The 12,979-nt window shown below is 43.9% G+C and overlaps 1 protein-coding gene across 2 annotated transcripts in view; it reads left to right on the top strand.

Moving 5' to 3' along the window:
• The window catches only part of MAP3K3 (mitogen-activated protein kinase kinase kinase 3), a 41,108-nt gene extending 28,554 nt beyond the window's left edge, over positions 1–12,554 (top strand). For both annotated transcript variants that reach the window (XM_089674677.1, XM_089674676.1), the window contains exons 13-16: positions 784–915; positions 1,003–1,132; positions 4,242–4,419; positions 6,254–12,554. In XM_089674677.1, the coding sequence (XP_089530803.1) occupies positions 784–915; positions 1,003–1,132; positions 4,242–4,419; positions 6,254–6,482 (669 nt within the window). In that variant the 3' untranslated portion in view covers positions 6,483–12,554. The remainder of the gene's footprint in view (positions 1–783; positions 916–1,002; positions 1,133–4,241; positions 4,420–6,253) is intronic.
• The last annotated feature ends 425 nt before the right edge of the window (positions 12,555–12,979 follow it).

Raw genomic sequence — 12,979 nt, 5'->3', positions numbered from 1 at the left:
AATCTTTCTTCATAGCTGATCTCCTCCATACCTCTAATCAGTTTGGTTGCCCTCCTCTGCACGTTCTCCAGTTCCCCAATGTTCTTTTTGTGAATTGGTGCCCAAAACTGAACTGCATATTCCAGATGAGGTGTTACTAATGATTTGTACCGGGGTAATATGATATCTCTCTCTCTGGAGTCTATACCTCCTTTAATACAAGAGAGGAACTTAACCCCCCCCCCTTCTTTATACCCACCTTCACCCAATATTATTCTTGTGTGGAAACTTGACATAAAACAAAGCTCTCTAATATGTGTGTAATGGAGATTTATAGACTTTGCAGGTTATGATTTTCTGTAGTCCGTTATGGTGATTTTACATCTCTGTAACAATCTCACTGATAATATATTTTCCTCCAAGGGTCTTCTGGTTAGTTCAGTGACACAACTAGTCCATGCTCTTCAGTGGTGGTGAGCGGTCCTTACTCCTGCACTGACCGCTCTCACATAAGGATATGCGGGTACTGTATAGTTCAGTAGCATTGCCCAATCTAAGTGATGGTGATGCCCTAGGCAGTGGATCCATGGCAAGATTGGGCTCAGAGGATATGGGTTGAATGATGCTAGTCGTCCTTCAACTCAGAAGAAGAGTGCCATCTTGTGGCAGAAAAGAATTACTGTGGGTGATACCTTCAGACTGAAGGAAGAGTATTCAGCAATTTCTCTTTTAATGACCTATTCTTTCTTGTTGGAGATCTCCTTTACCTGCTTTGTGTGACTCTATTTTCTGCACCTCTTACAGGAGGTTAGTGCTCTGGAGTGTGAGATTCAGCTGCTCAAGAATCTCCATCACGATCGGATAGTGCAGTATTATGGCTGTTTACGGGACAAAGGGGAGAAGACCCTGACTATATTCATGGAGTATATGCCTGGGGTGAGCTTCCAGAGCACAAGAAGTGAATAATCAGTCCTCCAATATTTGGTGGTCCCTTTATCTTACAGTATACATTTCATCCCTCAGGGATCAGTGAAGGATCAGTTGAAAGCCTATGGAGCATTGACGGAGAATGTTACTCGTAGATATACCCGGCAGATCCTCGAGGGCGTGTCTTACCTACACAGCAACATGATTGTACACAGAGACATCAAAGGTATTTCTTGTGTTTTTTTTTTTTTTTCATTTACAGCACTTGTAAAGGTGCAAAATATTTTCTGCTTACATTAACCTCCCTGGCGGTATTCCTGAGTGTAGCTCGGGGTAAAGTTTCAGCACCACAAGCGGTAACACCGAGCTACACTCAGGAATACCCTGCAGCGTTGCTCCGGGATCTCTTCTTCACTTACCTTGTCCTGCGCTCCTGCGATGTCCCCCCTGCAATGTCCTCCGGCCGATGCCGGCATCTGTCTACCGGATTCCATTCCCTGCGACGTCGGGACGTACGGGGGACGGAACTGGCGGGAAATTTGAAAATTTTAAAAGTGACATTCACTAAATTCACTAAAATCGCATAGTATAACATTACTGTATCAAACCATTTCACATACATTTTGTCCCGAGTGCTTTGTCCTGTGCGCTGTCCTGTGCGCTGCCTGCATTTTTACTGTTCTTTCTGCCTGGAACCGGAGAAGTGTCCAAAAAGCGCCCCTTCAGGTCAAAAGCGGTTTTAGACCGGCTAGAGAACAGCGATAGTAAATCAGAACCACTTGCAGAATTGAGTGATAATGATTCGTGGGGAAATTCGTCATCAGACACTGAAAACGATTCTGCGACTTTGCTCCGCAATGTGCGAACTTGGCGCTCTATTTCAAATTTCAGTGTTTTTGGTTTGATTATATTATTGAATTAAATTTATTATTATTATATTATTATTTATTACATTCTAATTTATGATTTCGTGTTTCAAATTTTATCATACCCGGGATGTTTACTAGACTCTTGTTCGGACAGATTTCAGTGAGTTATTCCTAAAAATTACAGGCCTACAAAAAAAATACATATTTCCATGCAAAAAAATGTACCGCTTTGAGCACAGAAATATGGACATAATCAGACCGCTAGGGAGGTTAACAACAAAAAATTGTTGCTTCAGAATTTAGCAGCAGTTTGCTTCTTGCTCCTCAAGCTAAAGTGTAATGACATAATTAATGATTCAGTGTCTGTCCATGCCAAAGGCTGATGACATGTGAGAGTAAGGGCCATAGGCTGCTTTGGGCCACACTTTGGACAGTAAGAACATCCCCATCATTTTAAAATATTTTATCAGAACTGCTATCATTTGTGGGCCCAGAAAAGGGGGTGCAACTGGCAGCAGTGATTGTGAGTTTATCAGCAAAGGGTGACGAGTTTAGGAGAATCTAGAGAGGTTGATTTAATCACACAATGTTCTTCTAGAAGCTTTAACATAATAACGTCAGTTCAAAAGACCTTGTCAGTATTTTTCAGTGACAGTTTTCATTGCAGTATTACCTTGTGATCGTGTCATGGTACTTGCTTTTCCAAAGTGAAAACGCTTTGTCCCTTAGTAGTGCTCCTGCATTGCCACCCTTTCACATGGGCTTCAGATTGAGACGTGGCCGTTTTAACTGACATTGTCATAAAATAGTGCCACGCATATATCTCTATAACCTCATATATGAATTAAAGCATCCAGACCATGTGATTATGCAACAACAGTGAATACATCGAATACAACTTAAAAGTTCATAATGTGTTTGATCCGTGCCTTCATAATTTGTTCCCATACAGGTGCTCTTTATTGCTTATATCCACATATATTCCTATAGGTGCTCCTCCACCAGAGACATACATATATACTCTCACCTCCTTTTATGACCCAAATTGCATCGGTCAAATACCACCTTTCCCTTTTTTTTTTTTTTTTTTTTTTTTTTTTTTTTTTATAATCAATCTTTATTAACATTTTCCAATGACATGAAATAAAATAAACAAAACAGTAAGTCAGCATATATATTTTAACCCAGCAAAGAGATCATAAATACAAAGGGAGCCCCCATATGACAACATATGTAAACAGACTTCTTGACCGTAGTTGCGCATAAACGGAATAATCATAACATTTAGAATTCCAGTAATTTAAACAAAGGAAATAAAAAGAAGATAAAGGAAAAGAGAGGGGAAGAGGGGGGACCACCTTTCCCTTTTAACCTGGGTAGGTATACTGTGTAGATGACTCCACTTTCCTCCTCACTCTGCTGCAAACGGTGCTGTCTCCTCTTTATCCCACAAATCCTCCACATATGTAAACAGAAACACTTGCCATAGTGTAATATATAAATATAGCGTGATTTATTAAGAAAACAAAGTGCACTCACATTTAAAAGTGTCCTGCTGGGACACCACAGTAAAAAACATTGTTATAATGTATTTTCAATGTGTTCAGGAATTTCCAAGATGGCGGCTTGTAAACTTCCTTTTTGACGTCATTGGCCCACTCTATGTGTTACATCGCGTGACTTCCTCAGGAGTTCATTCAAGTTGTATTCAGTGTATTCACCATTGTTGCAAAATCACATGGTCTGGATGTTTTAATTCATATACGAGGTTATAGCAATATATTAGCAATACTCTTTTATGACATATCTTTTGTGTGTGGAAACGCATGTCAGTGTCAGCAGCACTGGTATACACAGGAATTTGGGGAGTTATTTGTTGCGCTGAAGTTTTATGTGTACACATTTTAACTGACATCGTCCACTGTTGTCACCATCAGGAATCCCGCCCTGAAAAATGTCATGAAGCCACTATTGTTGTGCATGCAGACAGGAAGTGACTACAAAGAGGCTGCAGGAAATCGGCAGCACCGAGATGTAGCAAAAGATGAAAAAAACAACCTCATTAGAAGAAATGAAAATTTTTTAGTATACGAAACACTTTACAAAACTATAAATCATTCACTTATTATTTACATCAACTTCAATTGTGTTTACACATTGTGAGCAGGGGTGGACTGACCATTCGGAAACTCGGGCACTGCCCGAGGGCCTGGGGTCAGTAAGGAGCCCCATGAGATGCCCCTGGTACCTTTCATAGGCTTTTTTGGGGTGTGGTTTGAGTGTAGGTGAGCACACAGGGGCCCCATGATCTCCTATTGCCCGGAGGCCCCTTGAGTTGTCAGTTCGCCCCTGATTGTGAACCAATGGGAGTTGAGTACAGTAGCAGCATACTACTTTTCTGTGTATTTCTGTCCATACTTGCGGTGTGCTTTTTGCCTGTTATGTATATAACTTTTTCATCCACAGGGGCTAACATCCTACGAGACTCTGCAGGGAACGTCAAGTTGGGTGACTTTGGTGCAAGCAAACGTCTGCAAACAATCTGTATGTCAGGAACGGGAATTCGCTCAGTGACAGGGACGCCGTACTGGATGAGCCCAGAAGTGATCAGCGGGGAGGGTTATGGGAGAAAAGCAGATGTCTGGTAAGTAGAGAATCGCTGGACACAACCCCATGTTGATTCAAAATGGGAGCGAGCTTGTCCTACCTGGTCACTTTCTCCCTTCTAGTGTAGCCTGAACAGCACACGGTGGTCTTCTGTGGAGACCAGGATTGTATGTCCTCTGCTTGAAGGTTAGGGCAAGTGTGTGTACTGCATACACTGCTTATTGATGTCTCTGTCTTTTAGAGATTTTTCCTTTTCCTTCCTGTCTTGGTCTTGGAGACCCAACAGGACGTGAGAGGAAATCTCAAGTAAGGGCAGGTCCCATCTTAGACATTTGCCACCAGAGCAGGATTCCCCAGTGGAAGATTTCTCCTCACCTCCTGTTCCAGTGACAACTGTACAATTTTGGATTTCCCCTCGCTTTCTGTCCTGGTGACAGTGGTCACCAAGATAAATGGAGAAGGTGAATCTCATTGGGAATATAAGCAGCAATAAAAAATCTCACATGGATTTTAACTTTCTTCTTACATTCCTCCCAAAAAATGTTTGAACTACAGGTACACTTTTAATGTAATGCATTGTAGAAACCCATTACAGTTGTCAGTATAGTCATTCACAAGTTTATTTCGCAGAAACTTTAACCACTTCTGTCTGGCCATTGTATATAAACGAACGGACGGTGGCAGTGCAGGGGTGGGTGGCTGTTTATAAACGGCCGGACGGTGGCAGTGCAGGGGTGGGTGGCTGTTTATAAACGGCCGGACGGTGGCAGTGCAGGGGTGGGTGGCTGTTTATAAACGGCCGGACGGTGGCAGTGCAGGGGTGGGTGGCTGTTTATAAACGAACGGATGGTGGCTGTGCAGGGGTGGGTGGCTGTTTATAAACGAACGGATGGTGGCTGTGCAGGGGTGGGTGGCTGTTTATAAACGGCCTCCCCACACCCTGCTTGTGCACACTCCCTGGGAGCTCGCAGCACTGTGATCCGGTGCCCGCTGTGTCCTCCGGATACAGTGGAACACCGATCGTCGGACGGGACCTCTGTGCAAGGTCCCGATCATGTGATCACTGATTGGCCAATCAGTGATTACATGCAGAGTAAGTAAGATGTCACTTGTGACATCATTGCTTACTACGTGTGACATCTGTGAATGATCACAGAGGTCACATGGTACAAGAATATTCACAACAGCTTTGTACCATGTGACAAGCTGTGACCAATCACAGCTCTCACAGTATTTCTTAATGGCTGCAAGAATGCAGCTAGAGAGAATGAGAAATGATTGATTTTACAGCCTTTATGGGTGTAAAAGCAATCGGTGTAAAAAAAAAAAAAAATCTTCATCACTCCCCACAAGTAGTACAGTGTCACCATGGTGACACTGTACTGCTAGGGTTGACAGTATGTATAAAAAAAAAAAAACACAATTAATAATATAAAAAAAATAAAAATGTTTAAAAATTTATAATTTTTGGTTATAAACTAATTTGGGTTATTTTTTTTTTTAATAAAAAGATAACGGAATAAATTTTGGCCAAGATTTATGATGAAATAATATTTATTTGCAAAATTTTATAAGAAAAACCCTTTTTTTCAAAATTTTTGGACTTTTTCATTTACATAGCAAAAAAAAAATAAAAATCCCAGCGGTGAATAAATACCACCAAAATAAAGCTTTATCTGGCACGAAGAAAGGCTAAAAAAATTCATATGGGTACAGTGTTGCATGACCGCGCAATTGTCATTCAAAGTGTGATAGCGCTGAAAGCTGAAAATTGGCCTGGACAGGAAGGGGGTAAAAGTGGTTAAAATATGAGCAACTTGTCAGTAGAATCTGTAATGTAACTGCTGTCCCTGTGCCTTCCTACTGTACAGGAGCTTGGGTTGCACAGTGGTGGAAATGCTGACGGAGAAACCTCCCTGGGCCGAGTACGAAGCCATGGCTGCCATTTTTAAAATCGCCACCCAGCCAACCAACCCTCAGCTTCCTCCGAACACATCAGAGCAGTGCCGGGACTTTGTAAAGCGGATATTGGTGGAGGCACGGCAAAGGCCGTCAGCTGAAGAGCTGCTCCGTCACCCCTTTGCCCAACTTACGTATTGATTTCCTCCAAGCTTCCCGTTTTTTCCCTTCATCAGCCTAGAGACTCTTCAGAGAGATGGACCTGTTGATGTCAGGGAAAGCAGTGCAATCAGGAATGAAGACAATCATTACTCCACCCCTATGCTGTGTGACGAGCGGGTTCCAGATCCAGCGTCTGGGTGGTTCCACGTCAGTGTTAAAGCGACAGAACAATGTATTCATTGGAACGATGAAATGACTTTTGAGGTTAAAGTTGCAGACATGAACTAGATGAATAGGACGACGCGGGATGACTTAGAGATGAGTTCAGACTGCGCCAAATTCTCTTCCTCTTCCGTGACAGGTGCCTTATTACCTCTTCAGCCAGGGAGCACGTAGCCTGGGATAGGCCCCATGTTAGAATGGGCTTTTCAGCCAAATGTATGAAGTTGTACATTGCAAAGGTTAGTTCCACCCCATGGCTTGACTTCTTTACTGAATGTGTTTATTATCCACAGATGTCCTCACATCTGCCATGTATACAGGGAGTATTTTATTAGGCCCATTTAATAGCAATTTAATGGTCTTAATAATCCATGAATCAATGTCCAAAGCAGCTTTCCACTCCAAGTATGCTTGTACGAAGTTTGTTGCCATGATCCTGTGTGCATTTGGAGGGATATGCCTAGAGTGCCTACTAAGTAACTTCCACACTGTGTTCTGACTCGGAGTATGTACTGAATCCCATTCTGTGCTCTCATGTATGTATTGAATCCCATTCTGTGCTCTCATGTATGTATTGAATCCCATTCTGTGCTCTCATGTATGTATTGAATCCCATTCTGTGCTCTCATGTATGTATTGAATCCCATTCTGTGCTCTCATGTATGTACTGAATCCCATTCTGTGCTCTCATGTATGTACTGAATCCCATTCTGTGCTCTCATGTATGTACTGAATCCCATTCTGTGCTCTCATGTATGTACTGAATCCCATTCTGTGCGCTCTGAGTATGTACTGAATCCCATTCTGTGCGCTCTGAGTATGTACTGAATCCCATTCTGTGCGCTCTGAGTATGTACTGAATGCCATTCTGTGCACTCGGAGTATGTACTGAATCCCATTCTGTGCGCTCTGAGTATGTACTGAATCCCATTCTGTGCGCTCTGAGTATGTACTGAATCCCATTCTGTGCTCTCATGTATGTACTGAATCCCATTCTGTGCGCTCTGAGTATGTACTGAATCCCATTCTGTGCTCTCATGTATGTACTGAATCCCATTCTGTGCGCTCTGAGTATGTACTGAATCCCATTCTGTGCTCTCGTGTATGTGCTGAATCCCATTCTGTGCTCTCGTGTATGTGCTGAATCCCATTCTGTGCTCTCGTGTATGTGCTGAATCCCATTCTGTGCGCTCGTGTATGTACTGAATCCCATTCTGTGCGCTCGATTTATGTACTGAATCCCATTCTGTGCACTCGAAGTATGTACTGTGCGCTCTGAGTATGTACTGAATCCCATTCTGTGCGCTCTGAGTATGTACTGAATCCCATTCTGTGCGCTCTGAGTATGTACTGAATCCCATTCTGTGCGCTCGTGTATGTACTGAATCCCATTCTGTGCACTCGTGTATGTACTGAATCCTATTCTGTGCACTCGTGTATGTACTGAATCCCATTCTGTGCTCTCGTGTATGTACTGAATCCCATTCTGTGCTCTCGTGTATGTGCTGAATCCCATTCTGTGCTCTCGTGTATGTGCTGAATCCCATTCTGTGCACTCGTGTATGTACTGAATCCCATTCTGTGCTCTCATGTATGTACTGAATCCCATTCTGTGCTCTCATGTATGTGCTGAATCCCATTCTGTGCGCTCGTGTATGTACTGAATCCCATTCTGTGCTCTCATGTATGTGCTGAATCCCATTCTGTGCGCTCGTGTATGTACTGAATCCCATTCTGTGCGCTCAGAGCCTTGTGACTTTAATAGGTGTACTTTATGGGGTGTTATTCCAAGCTGCATTACAGAATGTCTTCTGTATGTCCATGTGGAGGATTGCACCTCAAGCCTTTCAGAGCTAAGGATCTCGTATTATAATGGACATATAGAGGCCCTTTTGTAAAGCAGTGTCAGATCTTTACCACAATCATTCTAGCGTTTTGTAGCATTTTTTTTAACAAAAAATAATTATTTTTTATTGTCAAAAAAAGTCAAAAAATGCGGGTTTGCGGCATTTTGCCACGTTTTTTAGTGTTAGAGCGTTTTTACAGCTAAAGTCCTATAGAAGCCCACTAGTTCTAGGTTTTTTTTCCAGCCAAAAAACGTTGATTCCAGTCTGTGTGCATGAACACATAGGAGAACATGCTGGGGGGGTTTACTGACTGTAGAAAAAAACTTCAAAAGCCAAATACAGCCGCTGTAAAAACGTCCCGTGTGCATGAGGACTAGTGGATGGCGAGGGGGGAAAAAAAAAAGTTCCATGATGTTGACAGGTGATGTGACCGGGTTCTCCTCCTATCACCTAGTGTTCTTTGCAAGAAAGAGGCTCCACACCAGGGGCGGACTGACCATTTGGAAACTCGGGCACTGCCCGAGGGCCCGGGGTCAGTAGGGGGCCCCATGAGATGCTCCTGGGACCTTTTTCATAGGCTTTTTTGAGTTTGGGCAAGGACACAGGGGCCCCATGATACCCTATTGCCCGGGGGCCCCTTGAGTTGTCAGTCCACCCCTGCTCCACACTGTCTTCCAGGAAGGAAATGTAAATGCAGGAGCAGCCTGGAGGATGTCCTGCAATGTCCTGCCCAGATTGGCTGGTTGTATCTGCTCGCTGTTGTAGTCACCTTCTATAAAGCACGTTATACATGCAGAGCTGGCAGTTGAAAGTGCCTGAAAGAATAGCTGTCTGTGCTGCTGTTGGCAACCAGTGATTCATTTTCTGCAGTCTGTAGTACTGAAGGAACAGCATGTTTGATTGCTGTAGGCTTCACAGGCTGCTCTTTTTTTTCTTTGCTGTCCATGCCTTTAGTCCTAACACCCGGAGTCCCCCCACAGCACACACAACGCAGGATAGGGAGCTGTATGCTGCAACACAAATGCATTGGACAGAGCAGAGGACTGCTAGGTTCTTTAGGCCCAATTCACAAAGCTCTAACACAAGGATAAGGATCTGTGTTTTAGTCACATGACTGTCCTTTTCCAGTCTCATTGGACTAAGCTAAAATCTGTTTAATACGGATCCTTATGCTGGTATGTTAGCTAGTGGGGAGATTTGCCGTCCTGACGACACCCCCAGGCATTTTTGTGAACTAAACTTTGTTTTTCCTTTTTGGAGTTCATTTTCCTTATATCCTTTTGGATATTTCCAGTAGGAGCTTTCCACACATTCCCCAGCCTCTAGAGCAGGGGTGTCAAACTGGCGGCCCTCCAGCTGTTGTAAAATTACAAGTCCCATCATGCCTCTGCCTTTGGGAGTCATGCTTGTAACTGGCAATCTTGCAATGCCTCATGGGACTTGTAGTTTGGCAACAGCTGGAGGGCCGCCAGTTTGACACCCGTGCCCTAGAGCAGTAGTGGGCAACTGTGGCACTCCAGCTGTCATGGAACTACATGTCCCATGAGGCATTGAAAGGCTGACAGTTGCATCATGTCTTGCAGAGGCATGATGGGACTTGTAGTTCCACAACAGCTGGAGGGCCGCCAGTTTGACACTTGTGTACTAGAGCAGTGATGGGCAACTGCAGCCCTCCAGCTGTCATAGAACTACATGTCCCATGAGGCATTGAAAGGCTGACTGTTGCATCATGTCTTGCAGAGGCATGATGGGACTTGTAGTACCACAACAGCTGGAGGGCCGCCAGTTTGACACTTGTGTACTAGAGCAGTGATGGGCAACTGCAGCCCTCCATCTGTCATAGAACTACATGTCCCATGAGGCATTGAAAGGCTGACAGTTGCATCATGTCTTGCAGAGGCATGATGGGACTTGTAGTTCCACAACAGCTGGAGGGCCACAGTTTGCCCACCCCTGCCCTAGAGGATTCTCCAGAGAAACTAGTTCAGTTCATAGCAATAGCCTGGATAGGAAATGAGGGGAAATATCTTTAGTAGAGAACCCTTCCATACATTATTTAAAAAGTGAACCATCCGCAAACCCAGGTACTACAACTGAAATACATAAGCAGATGTTCCCTTCAATAAAGAGCTCTGCAGATTCAGGAAGGGAGAGGTGAGACCAGGCCAGGGGCGGACTGACAACTCACGGGGCCCCCAGGGCAATAGGGGATCATGGGGCCCCTGTGTCCTTGGCCAAACTCAAAAAAGCCTATGAAAAAAGTACCAGGGTCATCTCATGGGGCCCCCTACTGATCCCGGGCCCTTGGGCAGTGCCCGAGCTTCCAAATGGTCAGTCCGCCCCTGGACCAGGCCTGTTTTTTTCCAGGACAATTCCGCCTGTACTGGTTGCTTTTAACATGCAGTCTCACTGACCGGTAACTCTGGATTATGCATCTTTATCATTTGCCCAGGATTATAACTCTTAGGTTATATGGGTTCTGGAAACCATAGACAATATGGCTTGTTTGGAATACACCACCAGCACTTGCCTGAGCAAGTCAGAATGTTCTGGATGTTTCAGTGACCAGATTGATGCCCAAAGCTTGCAGAGTCAACATGTTGGTTAATTTGGCTATAATGTTTCTAAAAAAAAAATTATATATATATATAAAAAATGTTTGTATTTCCCAAATAAACAGATGAAGCTTTGCCATCTTTGGGCTGCAACCTGTAGGCCTGTTTTGTGGATGAAGCCTCTAGCCTACATGTGATCATAATACCAGGCACTGCTCTCCTTGGGATTGGTTGCATGTGGGGGTGAAAATGGTTCAGTACAGCCAGGTCTAACAGGTAACAGTTGTTTACAGTTTCGGCTAAATGGTTAGCACTTCCGCCTGGCAGTACTCGGGTCGTTGGTTCGAATCCCAGCCACGGCATCACCTGCCTGGAGTTTGCATGTTCTCCCTGTGCCTGCGTGGGTTTACTCCGGGTACTCCGGTTTCCTCCCACACTCCAAAGACATGCTGATAGGTTAATTGGCTTCTGTCTAAATTGTCCCTAGTATGTGTATGTATGAATGTAAGTTAGGGACCTTAGATTGTACACCCCTTGAGGGTTAGGGACTGATGGGAATGTACAATATATATGTAAATTGATGGTGATATATAAGTACCTGAAATCAAATAATACCTGTCAGAGGGATGAAGGTTGCCATCCCGTCAGCACTAGGCATTGTTCAGGGGGATGATTGCAGGAAGGGGTTATTGTGTATCCCTGCACATGACCCGTGTGCTGTCAGCATTCCTACATGATCATGGCCACAAGCTATAGACTCCACACTGGTTCTCTTGCAGCCAATCAGAATGTGTCTTTTCCTTGTACAGTGCAGGCTGGCTCTCCCTGTCCTCCCTCTTCTTCACGTTGTTCGATGGTTTCCTGCCTCTTACACAAGCAGTATTAGCGGGGTCCTCCGGTCCCTGTTGCACAATCAGAAGGGCTCGGTATATGCTGGGAAGTGAGAAGGGGGGTTCGGACAGTTGCTGCATTCCATACAAACATGAAAACTTTTCAGTTAGAAGCTAAATCCAGTTTGCTGCTCATTTTGAAAGCTTTTGCCTGACAGCACAAAGAGAACCTGTCACTTTATAACAAACCTAACAGTATTAAAGACAATCCTCATTAGCTTGCCGTAAGAAAATAGACATTTTCTGCAGCATGCAGGGAAACGGGAGAACCTGGCGGCTCTGGGCACACAAACCGTCCCCGGTGAGGTCCCTCCGAGATGTAAAGTAAGTCAGCCATGTTGTGTGGAACGGTATGACTGCCAAGACATTCCTCCCTGGCAGAGAATGGGTTACAAGCTGGTGCAACTGTTAAATGAATATATATTATGTTCCTTCATGTGGAGGGAACCTGTGCCAAAGGGAATATCCTATTTACTGTATAAATCTCTATAAATATATATATATACTGACTTGGGGCTTGCAGTGCAGAGCCCTCACATTGTATCCAGTTTTTATTTGTTTTTATTGACAATAAAATGGTCATTTATATTAATATAATCCTGTGTTGTACAGCCTGATGTTTCCTAATCTAGATATTTGGCTTGTTGATGTGCAAGAACGGCACGGACCTGATTACAGTGTATTGTCATCTGGATGTATTAGGTACATTGACTTTGCAGTAGATGGAAACCCAAACTGGATGACATTTCATTTGCTAATGCACTGTGTATCCTAAACCATTTTCATGTGTTTTTTTTTTTTCTTTCTTCTAAAATGCTTTTTTTTCACCTTTCTTCATCCTTTGTTACATTTCAGTGCCTCTGATTTCCTGCAGCCGGTTCCTGTGTACATACACTCCAGGTGTGTATATGACATGGTGACAATGCAGGACCATAACTGGAAGACCTTTGTCAGGAAGTGCGTGAACAAGGACCTACATGGTAGGACTACATTAGAGGAGGGGCAGATGGGCGATTTTTTTT

Source organism: Staurois parvus, unplaced genomic scaffold (genome assembly GCF_062004578.1).
Source record: "Staurois parvus isolate SC_StPar_1 unplaced genomic scaffold, SC_StPar_1.0 ptg000151l, whole genome shotgun sequence".
Lineage (NCBI taxonomy): Eukaryota > Metazoa > Chordata > Amphibia > Anura > Ranidae > Staurois > Staurois parvus.
The sequence above is the reverse complement of the archived record's forward strand: the minus strand, read 5'-3'. Positions and strand labels throughout refer to the sequence as shown.